The following is a 21,921-nucleotide window of genomic DNA, read 5'->3' on the forward strand; positions in this document are numbered from 1 at the left end:
AGTGGGTGATAAAGATGTTAATGACCTATAAGAAGCTCTTGCAGCTGTGTAACTGCACAGACCTAATTCCTTGAATCAGTTTAACCAGTTATGGTCTGTGTAATAAAAAATTACACACATTCCCAATTAATTGATTTTTAATTTAATTTGTATGACTTTTAAAATTTTCTAATAGTGAAGAGGTTTAGGATTATGAATTTTCCTGTTGATACAATTTTGCATCAGCATAGTTTTTTAAATAGAGTTTATTTTTTAGAGCAGTTTTAGATTCACAGCAAGATTTAGAGGAAGGTACAGAGATTTTCCATATACTCCTTGTCCCCTTACAAACACAGCCTCTTCCATTATCAACATCATTATTCCCCAAAGTCCATAGTTTACAGTAGGGTTTACTCTTGGTGTTGTACTTTCAATGGGTCTTGACAAATGTATAATGACATGTATCCACCATTATAGTATCATACACAATAATTTCACTGCCCTAAAAATCCTCTGTGGGTCACCATTTCATCCCTCCCTCTCCAACAACCTCAGGCAACCACTGATCCTTTCACTGTCTCCATAGTTTTGCCTTTTCCAGAATGTCATATCATTGAAATCGTACAGTGTGTAGGCTTTTCTGTTAGGCTTCTCTCACTTAGTAATATGCATTTAAGTTTTCTCCATGTCTTTCATGGTTGATAGTTCATTTATTTTTAGTGCTGAATAATATTTCATTGTCTATATGTACCACAGGTTGTTTTCCATTCACCTACTGAAGGACATCTTGGTTGTTTCCAAGTTTGGGCAATTGTGAGTAAAATTGCTATAAACATCTGTGTGCAGATTTTTGTATGGACATAGTTTTTCATCTCATTTGGGTAAATGCCAAGGAGCACATTGCCTGAATTATATGGTAAAAATATGTATGGTAAAAATATGTATACTTTTGTAGGAAACTGAAAAACTGTCTTCCAAAGTGGCTGTTCCATTTTGCGTTCCTACCATTAATGAATGAGACTTCCTGTTGTTCCATGTCCTAGCCAGCATTTGATATTGTCAGTATTTTGGCTTTTGGCTATTCTAATAGGTGTGTAGTGGTATCTCATTGTTGTTTTAATTTGCAATTCACTATGATGAATGATGTTGAGCCTCTTTTCATGTACTTATTTGTCATTTCCTTAGTTCAGGTCTTTTGCTCATTAAATTTTTTTTCATTTTTTAAATCTGATTGTTCATTTTCTTACTGTTGAGTTATATGAGTTCTTTTTATATTTTGGATAACAATCCTTTATGACATGTCTTTTTTTGTTTTGTTTAGTTTTTGTTTTTGTTTTTGTTTTGTGGTACACAGGCCTCTCACCGTTGTGGCCTCTCCCGTTGCGGAGCACAGGCTCTGGATGCACAGGGTCAGCGGCCATGGCTCATGGGCCCAGCCGCTCCGCGGCATGTGGGATCTTCCCAGACTGGGGCACGAACCCTTGTCCCCTGCATCAGCAGGCAGACTCTCAACCGCTGCGCCACCAGGGAAGCCCCTGACATATGTCTTTTGTAAATGTTTTCTGCCAGTCTATGGCCTATAGCCTCTCAGTTTCTTGGTCTATATAGTGTTTTGTGGTTTAGGAGAGAGTTTTTAATTTTCAAAGGTTTGCAGTGTTGTTGTTTGTTTGTTTGTTTTTCCTGTGCTTAGTGCTTTTATTTTACTAATATTTACTTTCAGTGCATTTTGATCTAGGAATATGGTCAGCATTATTTAGCTTTTTAGAATCTGACATTTTCTTTATGGTTGACACAACTCTGTTTTCATGAATAGTCCATGTATGGGTATGAACTTTTCTGACCCACATATATTGACCCCTTTTTCATATGGTGGACATTTTGATCCCAAGGATAATTTGAATGCACACTTTAAGTCAGAATTACACCAGCAATGATGAACTTTCATTTAGAAAGTATTTTCAACAAGAACTCCATGAAGCTAATTTCAGTGAACCACATCAATATCTCAGCCCTTTTGGAGTCAGGGGTCAAGTCTTCTAGAAGTAGTAAACTGAGAACCTGAGAGACCTTATCTGTGGAAAGAGGCAGAACTCCATGGCTGCCATCCAAACTCAAGTCCTGTGGTTGGACAGAGTATCTGGTTTTAGTTCCTAGCTTAAGGAGCCAACATAATGTAAATTGACTGGCAACTGACTGATATTTTACTGGAGTTTTATTTCTGGAGCATGGGGGGAATGTTTAATAAGCAAAATTCTGTAATTGTTCAACCCCTAAGTTAGTCTCTAGGTGTTTCTCAAAATCACACCAGTAAGAAGTGGGCTACTAAGGTTCTGCAGCTGCTTAGAAGGAAAATTGCCTCCTATTCCCTACTTGTGAAAGGCCATGAAGGATGACAAATACAACCAGTTTTCCCTCTTTCAGTGTATGTTGGATGACTTGGGTGGTCATATTCTTATCTTCTAGCCCAAACTACTGTAGCCCAGGGAGTCACATGTAGACCAGGACCAGAGAAATGCTCATTGCCCAGACAGCCTAGCCTTGATCTTGGGTACAGAAACAGTACAAAACCTAGCAGATCTTCTTTTGAAGAGGGAGCAAGTGTGTTTTATGTTGCACATAGATGGTTTATTATATTAGGCTGAGAAGTTTGGAAATTTTGTATGTAGGAAGGATTTCTGTTTTCTGGAGAGCAAAGGAGGTATGCTTTGTGCACCACCCCCCATTTCTGCTGGTAACAGAAACCTTCTTTGTGTGTGTGTATGTGTGTGGGGGGTAACTATTCCATATAGTTCAGGAGGTGCTGACCTCTTCTCCCCCATTTTCCATACCCTCCTTCCACTTGCCACTCTGCTGGGACCCAAGCTAACCCAATAAGAGTCCTCCTAGGAACTACCAGGAAGGAGACACTCTTCTCTCTGGGATTTTGATATAAGCCTAGAGCTCCTGGGAGACATCTCCTCCCCCCACCCCACCATGTATTTAGAGACTGCCTGACAAGAAGATACACAGAGGAAAGTAGAATGGAGAGAGAGAGAGACAAACTTTGATTACATTATTTGAATACTTGGATTCAGCTGTGTTCTGTAGTTTATTCCAATTTGGACTTCCAGTTATGTGAGTAATGAATCCTTTTGGTGGGGGCGGGTGCTTAAACGAGGTTGAATTGGACTTCTGATACTTGTAACTGAAAGAAGAAAAGAAGTGGATGGCATTGAGATATCTTTCAGAGACAGAATCATCAGGACTTACTGATGGATTTGATATGAAAGGTGAGGGAAAGAGATTAAGGTTAAAACCTAAATTTTTGGCTTAAGCAACTGGTATAGACTTACCATTTACTGAGCTGGATAGTAGAAAAGGCAGAGAGAATAAAATCAAGAGTACCTCTGTGGACACTTCAAATTTGAGATGCATTAAATTCAGTGGCCACTACAAGTACTTTCTTGTGAAAGCTGCCCTATTTCTGAGTTATTTGGAATCATTTGAGCACTGATTGCATTTCATCCTCAATTTTTTTCAAGGGTGTTTATGGGTCCATTGATGTTTGCACGCTTGAAAATGTCTGCCTGTTAACTTAGCTGATTATAACATCTTAGAATTTTACTCTTTTGCCTCCATCCTCTGAGGATATTCCTGTACTGTCTGCTGACAGTCTCTGGGGAGAGGACTGAGAGAGGGTGGACTGATTTTCTCCCTTTTGGTCAGTGATTTGAGTTGGTATTTTGGGTTTTTTTTTGCCTGGATGCTTGTAGGAATCTTTCTTTATCCTTGAAGTTCAGTGATTCACCAGGATGGTCTCTGTTTTTACAGTTCTATTTAGGTTTTTATTGGAACATGAAAATCTTTAAAACACTTTTTTTTCTGATTTAGCTATTCCTTCATTTGACACGTTTTCTCCTAATACACACGTATTTAAATATATATATATTTCTGTTCTACTTATGCCATTTGCTATTATGGATTGAATTGTATTCCCCTAAAATTCATATGTTGAAGCCCAAACTCCCAATGTGACTCATCTGGAGATAGAGTTTTTAGGTAATTGAGGTTAAATGACGCCATAAGAGTAGGGCCGTAATCTGATAGGACTGGTCCTATAAGAAGAGGAAGAGAGGTCTTCCCTGGTGGCGCAGTGGTTGAGAGTCCGCCTGCCGATGCAGGGTACACGGGTTCATGCCCCGGTCTGGGAGCGTCTGGAGCCTGTGCTCCGCAACGGGAGGGGCCACAACAGTGAGAGGCCCGCGTACCGCAAAAAAAAAAAAAAAAAAAAAAAAAAAGAAGAGAAAAAGATAGGGAAGTCTCTCCATCATGGGAGGACATGGTGAGAAGGTGGCCATCTGTAAGCCAAGAAGTAAGCTCTCTCTGGCACCTGACTATGTTGGCACCCTGATCTCAGTCTTCTAGCCCGCAGAACTGTAAGAAAATAAATTTCTGTTGTTTAAGCCATCGAGTCTATGGTATTTGTTATGGCAGCCCAAGAAGACCAACACACCATTGTCTATTTCAGGAATATTAATTATCTGCATTTTGTATATCTTTTAATCTTTCCTATCTATGATCTTGTCTCTATTTCTTTTCTCTCTATTCTTTTTCTCATATATTTTCTCACATTTATTATAAATAAGAAAATATATTTTCTCACATATATCTTGCAGATCCCAGATTTCTGCTAGTACATAGAGCTCTTCCTTTTTTTTAAAGATTGCACATTACTTCATTGTTTAGATAAATAATAGTTTTTATAACTAATCCCCTATTGATGAATACTGGGCTGTTGACAATTCTTTGCTGTTATGAACACTGCTGCAGTGAATAACCTTGTACATATGTCATTTCATACTTGTGCAAGTATGTCTGTAGAGTAGATTCCTAGAAGTGGGATTGGTGGGTCAAAGGGGTGGTAATATGTTCCTGTAGAAATTCTGAATAGTTGCTGTGTTGCTTATTTTTTGTTTTTTTTTTTTGTGTGTGTGTGGTATGCGGGCCTCTCAGTGCTGTGGTGTCTCCTGTTGCGGAGCACAGGCTCCGGGCTCGCAGGCTCAGCGGCCATGGCTTACGGGCCCAGCCGCTCCGCGGCACGTGGGATCTTCCCAGACCGGGGCATGAACCCGTGTCCCCTGCATCGGCAGGCGGGCTCTCAACCACTGTGCCACCAGGGAAGCCCTGTGTTGCTTATTTTAAGCCCATTTTTTCTTTTTCTATCTCAGTCATCTGTTTTCCCAAATATAGCATAAATGGACTTTCCTTAATCCCCTTCCTACTTATCTGAGACCTGTTTGAATCCTGTCCTCATAATTGCGCTTGAGGCTGATAATTCATCATAGTTTGTGTTTGGTTGTGATGTTGTGATCCTGCAGAAATGACTGAGGCCTTTATTCTTTTTTTTTTTTTTTTTTTTTTTTTTGCGGTATGCTGGCCTCTCAATGTTGTGGCTTCTCCCGTTGCAGAGCACAGGCTCCGAACGCACACGCCCAAGCGGCCATGGCTCACGGGCCCAGCCACTCCACGGCATGTGGGATCTTCCCGGACTGGGGCACGAGCCCGTGTCCCCTGCATCGGCAGGCAGACTCTCAACCAATGCGCCACCAGGGAAGCCCAAGGCCTTTACTCTGACTGCACTGCAGCCTGGCTTCTGTCTGCCCAGGCCTGCTTCCTTTACTCTCCAAAGCACTGATTTTGAGAGTGCTCTCCAGTAAACTTCCTGTGCAGAAATCTCCATCTCAGTGTCAGCTCTTGGTTTTAAAATGCATTTCCCTGATGACCAGATAGGTTGAACACTTTTTTATGTTTATTAGCCATTTGGTATTCTCTTTTGGAAGTCATCTGTTCAAATCTCTTGCCTATTTTGCTACTGGGATGTCTGTCTTTTTCTTAGTGACTTATAGGAGCTCTAAATTTAAATATTCTATATACCAGTTGTTTGTCAGATGTATGTATTATAGATGTTGTAGATGTCTTTCATGGAACAAAGATTCTTAATTTTGAAACAATTCCATTTAGCGTTTTTTTCTTTATATTTAGTGGTTTGCAGTCATTTTTTTTTAAGATGTTGGGGGTAGGAGTTTATTAATTTATTTTATTTATTTTTGTTGTGTTGGGTCTTCATTTCTGTGCAAAGGCTTTCTCTAGTTGTGGCAAGCGGGGGCCATCTTCATCGCGGTGCACAGGCCTCTCACTATCACGACCTCTCTTGTTGTGGAGCACAGGCTCCAGATGCGCAGGCTCAGTAGTTGTGACTCACGGGCCTAGTTGCTCCGCGGCATGTGGGATCCTCCCAGACCAGGGCTTGAACCCGTGTCCCCTGCATTGACAGGTGTATTCTTAACCACTGCGCCACCAGGGAAGCCCAATAAACGTTCTTTTAAAAGAAACAGTCTACCTGTATTATCACAAATTTTAAAAAGATATGAAAACCTCCACCTGCTCTTATTTTTTTCCTGTCCATTGAACTGTAAATGTGGTTGGAGAAAACCATGTATTCTCATTGTCCCTGGCTGTTACTTTTTATTTGTGTTGCGCCAGTAATGAGCCAAAATACTTCCTCATCTACATGGTGAGGGTTAGGGTTGGCAAATTCTAACGCTGACTTTTAAAGAATTAAATGCTGAATGTTTTGGTAGGTAGATATTGTTCCTAGTTCTTCACTCTTTCCTTGTATGAAATTTTACATCTGTGCCCTTTACCATGTGATGCTGCAGTGACCCCACTAGAGTAGTCAGAGTTTCTTTCCCTGTTGTGCTAATACTGGGCTTGGTTGTGGGGTTTGCTCTGGCCAGTGGAATACTTAGCAAGTGTTGTATGAGCAGAAGCTTTCAGTGTGTCTGTGTGGTTTGGCTTGGCCTCTTGCTATTAGAACAACATGCTCCAGCTGGTAGCTGGTCTGAGAAGACACATAGAGCAAATCTGTATTAGTTTGCTAGGGCTGCTATAACAAAATACCACAGATTAGGTGACTTACAGAACAGAAATTTATTTTCTCACAGTTCTGGAGCCTGGAAGTCTAAGATCTAGGTGTCAGCAGGTTTGCGCTCTTCTGAGACTTTTATCTTCGACTTGCAGGTGGCTGTCTTCTTGCTGTGTCCTCACATAGTCTTTCCTCTGTGTCCATGCATCCCTGGCTCCTCTTTGTGTGTCCAGATTTCCTCCTCTTCTAAGAACACCAGTCAGATTGGATTAGGGCCCACCCTAACGACCTCATTTAAACTGAATCACCTCTTTAAAGGCCCTAACTCCAAATGCAATCACATTTTGAGGTACTGGTGGTTAGGACTTCAACATGTGAATTTGGGGGGGAGACAGACACAATTCAGCCCATGACAGGCCTGAAGATAAGTCCAGCCAATCCCAGGAGGCCAGTACAGCCACAACTTTCCAGCAGACCCATAAGCAGGAAATAAATGCCTGTTGTTGTAGGCCACTGAGTTCTGGTGTGGTGTTTGCCATATAAGTTTATGGCAGCAATAGCTGACTAAATCAGTGCATCACTACATTCACTACTTTTGTTCATCAAGGGGAAATTCAGATAACACATAATTAGCCATTTTAAATTGTACAATTCAGTGATATTTCATGTACTATTCATAATGCTCTTTCTTTAATTTCTTTCTTTTTTTTTTTTTGGCTGCGTGGTGCGGCATGCGGGATCTTAGTTCCACAACCAGGGATTGAACCCGTGCCCCCTGCATTGGCAGCATGGAGTCATAACCACTGGACTTCCAGGGAAGTCCCAGTTTCTTTAATTTCTAATGCACAACGTCAGAGATACTTTAACTGGAGGAAAAATATGCATATTTCCTCAATGGAAAAATGTTTTTCTGAAAAAGAAAAGCTCATTGTGGTAGTATCAATTAAAGCATATGTTACACTTGGGAAACAAAGACTGAAAAGGGAAGGAACTTGGTGCTATCCAAAGTGTTTTTCTTTCCTTACAATCCTGTCTGTTCTAACCACATGCCTACAAAAATTGCCTACCCTTTAATTAATTTATTTATTAATTCAATATTGCTGAATGACTACCACATGCTGGCCCTACTCTTGTGTCTGGGGATTCAATGATGAAGAAAAAAAAAAAAAAGACAAAAAAATTCCCTGCCTTCATGGAGCATGTGAATTCTAGTAGGGAAATCATATTAAATCAGATAAGTAAGTTAAATAAATACCACGTTAAATAGTTTAAAAGTGCTAAGAAGCAAAAATAACAGGGAAGATTGATACAAAATGTTTAGTGTTTTTGAAATTTTATGTAAGATGATCAGGAAAGGCCTCATTGAGAAAGTGACTTTTATTTATTTATTTTTTTTTGCGGTATGTGGGCCTCTCATTGTTGTGGCCTCTCCCGTTGCGGAGCACAGGCTCCGGACGCACAGGCCTGGCGGCCATGGCTCACGGGCTTAGTTGCTCCGCGGCATGTGGGATCTTCCCGGACCAGGGCACGAACCCGTGTCTCCTGCATCGGCAGGTGGATTCTCAACCACTGCGCCACCAGGGAAGCCCGAGAAAGTGACTTTTAAATAAAGATCTGAAAGAAGTAGGAGAGCTAGCCATGTCAACACATGAGGGAAGTGTGTGCTGGGCAGAGGAAATAGCAAGTGCAAAGGTTTGAGGCAGAACTGTGGTTTCTCTGTTCTAGGCCTGTGACACAGGAGCAGGAGAAGGAGGGGAAGTAGACCAGGAAATGAAGTGAGAAGAGATGAGCAAGGTAATGGGGTATATCCCCTAGAGCTTTGTAGCTCACCATAAAGGCTAGGATCTTCCTTGGAGTGAAATGCAAGCCATTAGAGACTTTTGAGCAAAGGAGTGGGTGTGACCCGACTTGAACAGGATCACTCTTGCTACTGCAGGGAGAATGGATCACAGGGTGGCAGGAGCAGACACATTGATACCACTGAGGAGGCTCTTGCAGAAATCCAGGCAAGAGATGAGGTGGTGTTGGACCAGGGTGGTAAGAGAAGGGGTGGTGAAAAGAGATTGAATTCTGGGTATATTTTGTAAGTACAGTCAGTAACCCTGTGTAACTCAAAGAGTGGAACTGATATTCATTAAGATGAGGAAGACTGTAGGATGATCTATTTTAGAAGAAATATGAGTAGCCCCGTTTTGACGGGTTAAGTGGAGATGGCAAGCAGGCAATTGGGCATTTGGGTCTAGAGTTAGAGGCAAGGTCAAGGCTGGAAATATAAATTTAAAAGTTATCATGTAGATGGATTTAAACCCAAAATAGTGAGTGAGAGCACCTTCGGAGTGAGTGCCGCTGGAAAAGAGATGAGTCCACAGATGGAGCCCTGGAGCACATTAATATTTAGAGGGTGGGGAAGGGAGGAGGAGTCAGCAAAAAGAGAAAGAACTGCTAGAAAGGAAGGAGGAAAAGTAGTCCAGAACGATGTTCTGAAAGCCTAAGAGAAGAAAGCTTTTCAAGGATGAAAGAGTAATTCAACATTTTTATGTTATGCATAATATTTCCCCCATTTGTTTCCCAACTAGTGGTGATCCCTTCTCTTCAGCTAGAAAAATGATGATGTTCAGGAACTTAAAACTTCTTCTCTGGAAGAATTTCATTTTAAAGGTATGTATGGTTATCTGTATGGAAAATGTGAGTCTCCTTAGGAGGAACTGAAAGATTTAGTTAAATTCGTTTCTAATAATGGAGTAAAGAAAAAATTAAGAACTTTACATGTAAAGGGGCCCTTTTCTGCAAATGAGCCATGTTTCCACAGTAATTCTGTTAGCCCTAATTATTCTTTTTTCTTTTTTTTTTTTTTTTGTGGTATGCGGGCCTCTCACTGTTGTGGCCTCTCCTGTTGCAGAGCACAGGCTCCGGGCGTGCAGGATCAGCAGCCATGGCTCACAGGCCCAGCCGCTCTGCGGCATGTGGGATCTTCCCAGACCAGGGCACGAACCCGTGTTCCCTGCATTGGCAGCGGACTCTCAACCACTGCGCCACCAGGGAAGCCCTGTTAGCCCTAATTATTGAAGGTAGCATCATTGTTACTGATTTCTAGCCATTGGTGTTATAGAAAAAATAAAAGGAGATGCTTCTAGCTAATTCTCATTCTGTTTTTTTTCTTTGTCATGTGTTGTACAGGGAGGCTGGAAGAAATGAAAGCATTCTTTTATTTATATATGTAATATATATTTTAGTAAAATATAGTTGATTGAAAGCATTCTTAATGGAAGAACATTTGCCACGTAGCCTCTTAATGCTTGTGTTCTATTTTGGATTAACATACGGCTTTTGTTTTTATTTTAGAAACGAAAGACTCTGGTAACAGTCCTTGAAATCTTGATGGGATTACTATTTTCTGCAATAGTAATGTATCTTCGTTTTGGTAGTTTGCCAAGAAATAGACCTCCTGTCGACCACTGTGCAATTGATATAACTTCACTGCCAGAATTCTTCAATCAATATCCTCTGAAAAATAGATTTCAACTAGTTTATATCCCTTCCAAAAGTGAAACTTTGAAGAGTATCACTGAAAGTGTGGAAAAAACCTTTGGCGTTGAGTTTGAAGGTTAGACATAAATATGCAGGAAGGGTAGAGAGGGCATTTTTATAAAGTGTAATTTGAAGTTTTTTCCTGTGAGTTCTTACAATACTGATTCCAAATCTAGGGTCTCCGAATTCTGAAGAGTCTGCAAAGGTGGTAGTTGGGGGAAAGCAGTTCACGAGGTATAGTTACTATTTCACACAACGCACAAGAGACTTGTATATTTATGTCACAAGGCTTCAAGGCTAGTTAAAATGTTAAGTATTTGTTTTTAACTCACTGTAGCGACACTGGTTATCTCATATTAATCCTGGTTTGCAGTCATAATATGTCTCTGACTAATAAAAGACAGAAAACATTTCAGAGTTTCTGAATTAGCCTTTTAACTGGTCTCTTTCCTCCTCTTCTTGCCCCATTCTCATCCAGTCTCTATGTGGAGCCAAAAAGATCTTCAAAAGATCTGTGGGATCTGGCCAGTCTCCTGCTTCAGCCCCTTCAGTGACTTCCGTTGCACTGGGAGTCAACCAGACCCTTCCCCAGTCTTGCCGGCTTCCTCTCTTCCTTGTGCTCCCATACTGGTGGTGTTGCCACCTTTCAATTCCCGGAATCTGTGAGTCTTTCCTCCCTTCTGACAAAACGTTTTGCCCTCAGCTCTTCCTGTGTGTTGCTCCTTCTTATCATTCAGGTTTCAGCTCAAATGGCACTTAGGAATGTAGGTTTTAGATTTCCCATCTCTGCCTTTTTCTCTCACAGAATCCCATTGGATATGTTCATAGCATTTTGACAAATGTTTAATTACATTGCCACTCACTGCTTCCTGTGCATTGTCTGCCTTTCCCTGCTAGGATCCACCTCCGTGAAGGCAGAAGACTCTGTGGGTTTTGTTCATACACTGTGCCTGGCACACAGTAGGTACTCAATACATATTTATTGAATGAATGCAGTTAAGTAGATAAAATTTTTCAAAATATGCAGTAATTTTTCAAAGTTCCTATAATTGTAATATATGTTTTTATAAGGTATTCTAATAAAATATAAGGTAGAACGTGAAAAGAAAGAGTTCTCTCTCAGCTTTGAGTGCCACTCAATGGAGACAATTCTTTTAAAAGAACTCAGTGGTAAAATGTGTGGGAACTACTGTTTTGAACGTTGTGCTTTATGTTTGCCTAGTATTCTAAAATACTGTTCTAATTCAGTTACCTTTTATAAATATGAAATTATGAAATTAAAAGAAAAAAACCCCAGAATTCCTCCATGGTGAGGTGATAACTTAGATAAAACATGGTGATAAAGAAAAAGCCATAGGAAATGGGAGGGTGGTGGGTTTCAGGAGTCAGGGGCTATCCAGGCAGGGGCACAGCGAGTAGCCAGGCCCTGAGGTGTTTGAGGATCTGAAAGTCATCAAGGGAAGCTGAAGTAAGTTGAGAGAGTTAGATGAGGTTTGAAATGTCTGTAGGAGCCACATAATGCAGAGCTTTGCAGGCCTTGTTAGAGTGTTTGGGTTTTCTTCTACAGGCAGAAGGAGCCATTGAAGGGGTTTTAAGGAGACAGGTTATGCTGCAATGTAATTTGTTTTAAAAAGGTTTCTCTGGTTATTCTCTGGAAGAGTGATTGGAACGAGCTAGAATTTGCAGACATCAGGAAGGGAAAGATGCCTTGCTAATTGCCAAATCCAGTGCTTTCTTGCCCATCTTCTTTTCTTTGTTCTCATTGTGACAGGGATGCTTTCATCCATCTTTTGCTTTCATCCATCTCTTTGGAATTCTTTACTGCTTTGAATGCTGTGATACTGTAATCTTCATCTATTTCTACCTCCCTGCCATTTCCATATTGGAGTCTTCCTTGCTCACTTTTTGTTCTCAAACATTTTTCTGCCTTCTTTTCCTCCCTCTCTCCTTATTACAGAATGATACATGACACAATGCAGTGTTTAATGTAAAAAGTTAAAGTTCCCATCCCTAATCCCACTTTCCAGAATTCTTTGTTAACTGTTAGGGATATATTTTTCTGGAATTAAAAAAATTTTTTAAAGCATCTTAAAATTTACAATAAATACAAGAATTCCTTGCACTGAAAATTTCAAACAATATAAAAAGATAATAAAAGTTAAACTCCCCTCTTCATACTATTCCCCTAAGCACATCCTCCACCCTAGAAGTAAGGACAAACAATAGTTTGACGATCCCTTCCAAACTGTGGTAGACTTCTGGGTTTTTTTCTTCCCAGCATCTACTGACCCTTTTGATATATGCACAGCCTATTTGTCCCTGGAGGCCTGATCCCTCTCCCACTCTGAGCCCATGATGACTCCACCCTGAGCTCAGGATGAGTCATGTAACCTCTGTCTACACCAGTCTGCACTTAGCAGTCGCCTTTCTATAGGGATTCGTCCAGGGAAGACACATAACTCAGGAAGACTGAAGGAAATACTTAGATTTTTTTCTGGGAATTTCTAGGAAAAAGATTATTGCGGTTCTGCTTCTGGTAATATGACAGACTAGGTTATTTGGACCAACCCTCTTTTTGAAAAACAGATGCTGGGTAATATTAAAACATGGGCTTCCCTGGTGGTGCAGTGGTTGAGGGTCCACCTGCCGATGCAGGGGACACGGGTTCGTGCCCCGGTCCGGGAAGATCCCACATGCCGTGGAGCGACTGGGCCGGTGAGCCATGGCCGCTGAGCCTGCGCGTCCGGAGCCTGTGCTCCGCAATGGGAGAGGCCACAACAGTGAGAGGCCCGCGTACCTCAAAAAAAAAAAAAAAAAATTAAAACATGTTCTTAAAAGTATTAAAGAACTAAATAGACAGTAAGGAACCATCAAGACAAACAACATAGGGTAAAAATATTTTATTTCTTGATCCAAGGGGTAATTACTTAGATATTAGTTTTATAATTATTCATTAAACTGAACATCCATGTTTCATATGCCTTCCTGTATGTATGCTATTTTGTGCAATTTAACCAAATATGTGTGTATGTATATGTGTGTGTTTAAAAAGAAACCTAAATAAGGCTAAGGAATCAAAAGAACAACAACAAAAAAACCCGTATATAGGATAAAAGGAAAATTTACTCATAATCCTATCACCCAGATACAAGTGCTGTTTAAAACCTCACATACACCCTTCCTGCCCTTTTTCTGATAAAAATAGGATCATTTTGTATGAACTCTTTGTAACCTACTTTTTATTAACTGTATTGTTAAAATATTTCCATATTCTTAGATATTTTTCTTAAAAAAAATCTAGGTGAAGGAAAGAACCCAGAGAGGTCAGTGGAGTCCTCAAACTGCTTCTTATGAAAACTGCATCATACGAGGGGGAACTGAGATGTAGTTTCAAGCCTTGTAAGGCACAGAGGGAAAGAAGAAAAAGTCAAGGCTCATTCAGGAGGACGTCTCACAGGAGACCATCTCCCCATAGAGCTGGGATCCCAAATGCCTGCACTCATAGTGCAAGGTTGAGCCAGAAGAAAACACACCTCATTCCCACCCCTGAGGGGCTGTGAAGAGAGTTGCCTCCGAACTGAGCACAGCAGTAGGTGCACCCATACCGGGAATTTGTAGCTCAAATTCACATCACCTGGTTGTCCAAAGAAAACCCCTCAAACTATGGAGTGAGATGTCGACTGCCAGGTGCAAATGTAAACCTCTGGAGGACCATGCTGTGATTCTGTATCTCAAAGAAGGGTGGCCACAAATGTATCACAGTCAATGAGCACACACCAGGAAACAAGACAGCAAGGTTGAAGATCAGTATGAACAATAGATGGCAAAAACAGAACCAGAAATATTTCAGATAATGGAATTATTAACCTCACATTATAAAATCACTATGTTTACTAGATTTAAAGAAATAAAAGACAACCTGAAAGTATTTGTAGATAGCATTTCACTATAAAGAGTCACCTAGCAGGTGTGAAAGGGAAAAAAAGAACCAAACAGAACTTCCAGAAGTGAAAAATAAAATGATCAAAATATAAAACTCAGCTGAAGGTAAAACTGGTGAATTGGAAGATAGATCTGAAGGAAATTTTCAGAATACAACACAGAGAGAGATGAAATGACAAAATGTAGAAGAAAGGTTAAGAGACAGGGCTGTTGTTATTCAATTCAGAACTTGAATTGGGAAGTATTAGTCCCAGGAGCTGCTAGCAACCATCTTAGGATGTCAAAGAAGTAATACGGAGGGAGAGAAAGAAAAGCATTTAAAAAAACTTTTTTATTGAAGTACAGTTGATTTACAATGTTGTGTTAGTTTCAGGTGTACAGCAAAATGAATCAGTTATACATATACATATATCCACTCTTTTTTAGATTCTTTTCCCATATAGGCCATTACAGAGTATTGAGTAGATTTCCCTGTTCTATACAGCAGGTTCTTATTAGTTATCTATTTTATATATAGTAGTGTGTATATGTCAATCCCAATCTCCCAGTTTACTCCTCCCCCCACCATCATACTGAGTGAAGTAAATCAGACAGGGAAAGACAAATATATGATATCGCTTATATGTAGAATCTAAAAAAAGGGTACAAATGAACTTATCTACAAAACAAAGTCTTGATCATACAATTTGAGAACTGGATCAAGTCTCAACTTTCGTGGGTCAACTTTCTTGGATCAACCATCAAGAATGGGTTTTGGGGCTTCCCTGGTGGTGCAGTGGTTGAGAGTCCGCCTGCCGATACAGGGGACACAGGTTCGTGACCCGGTCCGGGAAGATCCCACATGCCGCGGAGCAGCTGGGCCCATGAGCCATGGCCGCTGAGCCTGTGCGTCTGGAGCCTGTGCTCCGCAACGGGAGAGGCCACAACAGTGAGCGTACCGCAAAAAAAAAAAAAAAAAGTTTTTTTAAAAAAAAGAATGGATTTTGTTCTGGTAGAAAGTTAAAGTTCAGTTTCATCAAAAAGTCTATCAAGACTTTTAACCTTTTTTGTGGGGAAGGTGTGGAACAGCTTTTACTTTAAAGATAATTTATCCCATTACTGAGGTGTGACTCTTCTGAATGCCTCAAGTGATCACCAGGAACTGTCCACACTGACTGGTCAGAACTCAAATGCCTCCTGGTCTTATGTGAGCTCTGGGCACCAGTTAGCTCATACTTTCCTGTTTGCTCAGGCAGGGCATATCTTAGTATTCATTAAAGGGGTCCTCTGTGCAGATTTCTAGGGCGATTTCCCAGCACAGCCTTCTTCTCTTGGGAACTCTGCCCTGCAACTCTTAGCCATTTCAGACTCTTCAAACTCTAATCTCTGTCAATGCAGCCACGTAGCTGCATTCCACTTGGGTTTCCCCTCCCTATTCTATGGTCTGAAATGTGCCTGCAGACAGAAAACCAGGGCAGTCTTAGTGATCACCTTGTTTGTTTCTCTTTTCTCAGAAATCATAATGCTGTGCTACGTATTGTCCATTGTCTGATTCTTGATTCTTTTCTTTCCTGTCCAGTTTTCTGGTTATTTGTGGTAGGAGGGTAAATTCAATTTCCATTACTCCATCATGGCCAAAAACATGTCATAGATTTTTTTTTTTAACATACAAACGAAAGTGGCTTAAAGAGATTGTGTCATGATATAAAAGAATTGGGGGCCCATGGTAGGTGAATGATGCTTCACCTTTTAACCTTTAGTATCATTCAAAGTTGTTTTGTTTTTTTTTTTTTTTTGTACATGGACCTCTCACTATTGTGGCCTCTCCCATTGTGGAGCACAGGTTCCGGATGCGCAGGCTCAGTGGCCATGGCTCACGGGCCTAGCCGCTCTGCGGCATGTGGGATCTTCCCAGACCAGGGCATGAACCCGTGTCCCCTGCTTCGGTAGGTGGACTCTCAACCACTGCGCCACCAGGGAAGCCCCTCATTCAAAGTTTTACCATGTGCATGCCCTCTTTTTATTTTTTAATCTAGTTAATAAAAAATGCTCATTGGTATTTTCAGAGACGTTTGAGAAAATATTGCCACTCCAAAATGAAACAGGACTCCTGTGAAAAGGAAACAATGAAAGAAACAGAAAGAGGACTTGGAAATTAAAAACAATTATCAAAATAACTTTCATGGAAATAATAAAATGGACATGGTTGAGGTTCTATTGGTGATGGGGAAGATAAAGTCAAGGAAGCCTCTGAGAATGTAAAACAAAGAGACAAAGAAATAGAAAGTATGAAAGGTGGGTTAGACATGAAGGGCAGGTCTGGAAGTCCAACCTTATCTACTTGGATTTCTAGAAGGAAGAAAGGAGACAAATGAGGGGAGGAAAACAAAGTAATATAGAAAAGATTTCTGAACACCAGCATTTCCAGCTTGGACGAGTTCACTAGTTACAAGCAGAGGAACAAAAAAGAGCAAACTTGGGCATGTATTGGTGACGTTTCTGAACCCAAAGATTAAGGAATAGAAGTCTCACTGGCTTCTGGTTACCTACAAGGAAATCACACATTACAGTCAGCAATGCTGGATGCTAAACGGTGTAGTAACACCTTCAACATTCTGAGAAATAATTATTTTCAAGGAGGATCCTGTATTAAATTGTCAGTCAGATGTGAGGGCAGTTGACTGTAGAAATTACTTCTGTCATCAGAGAAGCTATATTTCTTTATGATTTTGTTTCCTCTTTTGGTTGTTATAACCGTGAAGAGAAGGCTGCAATGGAGCAATAATTTCCCCATTAACATGGACAAGAATTGTGCTCTATGTACTGTAGCCCTAAGTGCGACCTAGCTAAGAAGAACTCGAATACAGAGCTTTCAGAATGCCACAGAGGCTGAGGCTGTTATCATTTGACTTTGTGTTCCCACTGCCTAGCACAGCCCTGGGCATCTTACACAAGATGTGCCCATTTGTTTGCAGAATGAAGGACTGAGTGAATGACGGTTTCCACCCGTCAGTTGAGAAGCTGGCAAGACCATATCTCCTTCGGTAGAAAGAGGATAGTTGGGCAGCATTTGCCTTCCCACCAGCCACTCACTAACTGGATTTTTCTCTCTGTAGTTCTAGGCTATATCCTTCAGTACCTTCATTTGAAAATTACATAATTCAGGATCCCAAAGCTTTCTACGTATTGACTGGAATTGGTTTTTTGTTCGTTTTTTTAAAAAATTATTTATTTATTTATTTTTGGCTGTGTTGGGTCTTCGTTTCTGTGCGAGGGCTTTCTCCAGTTGCAGCAAGTGGGGGCCACTCTTCATCGTGGTGTGCGGGCCTCTCACTATCATGGCCTCTCTTGTTGCGGAGTACAGGCTCCAGACGCGCAGGCTCAGCAGTTGTGGCTCATGGGCCCAGTTGCTCCGCGGCATGTGGGATCTTCCCAGACGAGGGCTCGAACCCGTGTCCCCTGCATCGGCAGGCAGACTCTCAACCACTGTGCCACCAGGGAAGCCCTGGAATTGGTTTCGATCATGGCTTCAATGACAGCAAGGAGCCCTTGCCACTTGAGGTAAGAGCATCTTTTCCATCACAATCTTATTGTGCTACCCAGCCTTGAGCATGAGTTCAATAAGAAGTCTTGTTACCTGAGCTGCCTCTAGTCAGCTTTGTCAGCTGGTGGCAGTCTTATTTCCAGAGGAGGTAAGAGAATACTCCTGATTTTATATCTTATATCCTGGACTTTGAGATCCCTTCCAGTTTTCAGATTCTTTAAAAGATAAGACTTTTTTGGAGTAAGCCTCTGTCCCAAGGGTACAGGACGGCATATTTTCAGCTGCTGGATTACAGAAGCGAGCCCCAATGCCAGACTCCATAGACTGGAGTCCCAGCTCTGCAGCGTCCTACTGTGTAACCTTGGGACAGTCACTAACATTCCTAGGCCTCAGTTTCCTTATCAGTGTAATGAGATTAATAGTAGTTCCTAACTCATAGAACCATTGTGAGGATTAAATGAATTTATTCCTATAAAGTGCTTAGAACACAGCCTGGAGCAGAGGCATTTTCCAGAAGGAATAGTTATTGTCATTATTACTAATCCCATGGACTTCAGATATGGTAGATATGTTTGTTTAAGGAAAAGGCAGTGTTTTAAATATCAGAATACTTGTTTTCTGCTTTAGGATGGGAAAATCACTAATGTAGAGCTTTTGTGTTGTGCTGTACAGTCTATCTAATGACCAGTTGTTAGAACTGGCATGGGATGTTGGCAGGTGGAGACAAGGCATTTTTCGAACACTTACTAATGCCAGGCCCATCTCAGGGACCATCTCACTTGATCCCACAGCACCTCTGAGGTAGGTTCTGTTAACATCATTCCCATTTTACTGATGAGGAAACCAAGGCAAGAAGATTAAGTAATTTGCCCAAAGTGCCATGGCTGTTCATTAGGAGATTGGGGTTTGGATCCAGGTGGTCTGGCTCCAGAGCCTGCACTCAGAACCGTTCTGCAGCACTCCTTTCCGGATGGGGGCTCAGTAGCCCCTCGTCTGTTTCTTAGGATGGTCACAGCAGAATGCAGAGAAGACCACAACTACAGTGTGCTCCGCAGAGGGACATCTACCACTGTGGGTGCCTTTCCTCCCATCACAGCTGACGTCAGGCACCCCCTTGCTCTGTCCTGTTCCTTTTCTGAGTTTCACAATCTCATGACCAAATTTTTTCCCTTTTTTCTTCATAGGTTGAGTATTACTTGTGCTTCAGTTGTTTTCAGAGGAATTATTTATTCTTGAGGCTAATTATCCATGAAGATGACTTTCAAGGCTGGAGCACATCCTATCTTTATCCTCCTAACCTAAGCCAAGAACCCTGGGACTATGGACTTTCTGATGGGAGATCCCCTGGTGAGGAAGCCTCTGTGTGTTATGAGCACAGCCTGCTTTTGTCCCATATTTATGATGTTATTTGTGTTGTTTTTGCTCTCTGAACACTTGCTAAACTAACATTTCAGAAGAGGTTGAAGGAGTTACATTTAGAAATGTGGCATTCTGTAAAACGCTTACATTCTAGAGTAAGTTAGTCCAGCAGTTATGCATTTGATTGTTTTGTGCTCATACTGAATTGTTTGAGAGAAGAATGGAATTTTAAAGGAACGAGTGCCTTCTTTACGTTTCTGTATGTGTTAACTTTTCTGCTTATAAAAATGTGTACCTGCCGTTAACTCTCTGCGGACTATGGGAGAACAGTGGGGCAACGTGGAGATCTGCTCATCCTCTCTCCTCCACAATAAGCATCGTATTCCTGACTGGAGGCCCACGAACTGATCCTCTCTTGGACTCATGCCCTCCACTTCACTGTCGAGTTTTGGTCTCCCTCTTTGTGAGGGGTTTAGGGTGACCGTCCTCTAGGGGACTAACTGCTCTTAGAAAATTAAGTTGACAGTCTGCACCACCTTGTAGAGTGACCACACAATTGACCTGAAGCCTTGGGCTTGCAAGGCCCCCAAGTGGGAATCCAAGTCCCAGGGTTTATAGTTTCATGTGATTCTAGAAAAGATATGAGCAGTTCTGCAGTCAAGAATATGTAATAGTTCCCAGAACTTTATCATCAAATTTGTTCCTGCCTTTTTCATCCTGACAGATCTGGAGACCTGCCTAGGTCTAGGCCAACAGAAGACCTTAGTCCCCTCTACTCCAGTGCTGGCATACCCCACCCTTGCTCTGCCGGTTTGGAGGCCTGGTGACCCTTGCTTGGAAGTGGGGCCATTATTTCTTAGAAGACGCCAAAACCAGGGCTCTTTGCCTTTCAATCTATTGTTCCCCAAAGCTGACCTTAGCACACCAGCTGTGCTGTATTGAAACAAGGGTTACTTATGGTAAAGACTGTTTTTGAGGCTTGGCAGCAAAATTCAGTGACCATAACCCTTGGACTACAGCAGTGACAACTCAGAGACAGGTCACAGCAGTTGAGGGGGGCTGTGTCTTCCAAGTGCTTTGAATTTAACTACTCCTATGTACTGGATGAGCAAAACTGCACAATGGGCACCCTTTCCCTGAAGCCTGAGTACTTAGGGGAGAAGATGCAGCCCCAACTGGAAGATTGTAATATTGGGTATCCCTTATTTTTTCTGCCCAGAACTACTTTACCCTATTTTATGATAAAAGACACTGTCCCTCAGCCACAGGGGTCCTATTGTGACTTTCTGCTCTTTCTTCCATATTGTAGCATCTTGGCTATAGGAATGCCTTTTCTATTCCTGTCTGTGTGTGAATGGCTAGCCATGACCCATCTGAATTATCTGTTGTTTTTCATGTTCATTCTTAATCTCTTATACTTGATATCCACTGCTTTCTCCTGTAGGATACCACAAAGAAGGCTTCCTGGCCATACAGCATGCAACAGATAAAGCCATCATGTGGCACCACACTCCCAATGAGACGACCAAGTTGTTTGAGAGTCTCAGTGTGCTTCTGAAGAGATTCCCACATGGAGCCTATGTCCAGGACAGTTTCTTCCTGCTCCTTCAGAATGAGTTCCCTCTTTTCCTCATGCTCAGCTTCATCTGCATTGAGCTCACCACCATAAATTCCATTGCACTGGAGAAAACTGAAGGTAACTCCACATCAGATGTGTGCCTCTCCCTGGACAGGAATGTATGTGAGCTGCTAATAAAAATAGCCAGAGTAGGAGGGAGGCCAAGGCAGGTAAGAGGTTGCTTTAGGTATCAGAGAAAACTCCAAGCAACTTGGAAGTTCTTTCATCATTTTAGCCAGCTTGCAACTTAATTCATGTTATTATATGAATTCTTACTTTTAGACTGGGAGCGTCCAGCCTAGTGGTTCCTGATTTGCTAACACGCAGCCTCACAGATAGGTGTTCAGAAAATGTTTGTGGAATGACTAACTGATAAATGAGGGAAATAATCATCCAAAATTAACTCAGTCTCATTTTGCTGCAATGTAGATGGGAAGCGTTCTGTAGAAGATACAACTTAAGACAAGGTTGATCTTTCTGCACTCCTCTGTTGCTTACTTAATCTCTCCTGTTACTTCTCTCCTCACTTTTTGCTCTTTAAAAAAATCTTCTCTTCTCACTCTTTAGTTTTCTTCTCTTTTTGTTGATTCTTATGTATTAAAGTAGCCTGCCAGTGGCTCCCTGAACTATGCTTGGCCTCACCAATAGTGTTTGGTTTGCTCTGTCTTCTTGCATATTTTGGCATAAGGAGCAGTCTCATCCTGCTGCCTCGTTAGGCTGAGTCTGATAGGGTGGAAAGGCAGGGAACCTGCTTTGCGCTGCGATGGGTGATGGTGGGACAGTGGCCTACCTGGCAGGCCTCTCCACTTGGCTCTTCACCGACTGAAAAACCCCAGGGAAACTAGAAGCTTCTGGTGTGTTGTTCGAAACCCCTTTTAGTTCCTGGATGGGAGAGAGAGTTCCTTTTTCCTGTTTGTTAAACTGTTTCAGCAACAAATTGGTGGAGGGAAGGGGTGGGCATCAAATGTTTACACTTAATGCCATTGAATTGGTTGTGTGTTTCCTATTTCACACTTGAGTCTACTCTTTAGACAAGAGTAGGTTAAAGAACACTTTTGAAAAACTTAA

At 41.5% G+C, this 21,921-nt stretch overlaps 1 protein-coding gene across 1 annotated transcript in view; it reads left to right on the plus strand.

The window, feature by feature from the left end:
- Positions 1 to 21,921, plus strand: part of LOC131741584 (ATP-binding cassette sub-family A member 17-like) — a 95,788-nt gene that overhangs the window by 7,948 nt on the left and 65,919 nt on the right. The window contains 8 exon segments of the mRNA XM_059038617.2: positions 8,609 to 8,677; positions 9,460 to 9,541; positions 10,226 to 10,487; positions 13,564 to 13,567; positions 17,455 to 17,515; positions 17,831 to 17,893; positions 19,061 to 19,223; positions 20,680 to 20,931. Of these exon segments, the coding sequence (XP_058894600.1) occupies positions 9,488 to 9,541; positions 10,226 to 10,487; positions 13,564 to 13,567; positions 17,455 to 17,515; positions 17,831 to 17,893; positions 19,061 to 19,223; positions 20,680 to 20,931 (859 nt within the window). The 5' untranslated portion in view covers positions 8,609 to 8,677; positions 9,460 to 9,487.

Source organism: Kogia breviceps, chromosome 14 (assembly GCF_026419965.1).
Source record: "Kogia breviceps isolate mKogBre1 chromosome 14, mKogBre1 haplotype 1, whole genome shotgun sequence".
NCBI lineage: Eukaryota > Metazoa > Chordata > Mammalia > Artiodactyla > Physeteridae > Kogia > Kogia breviceps.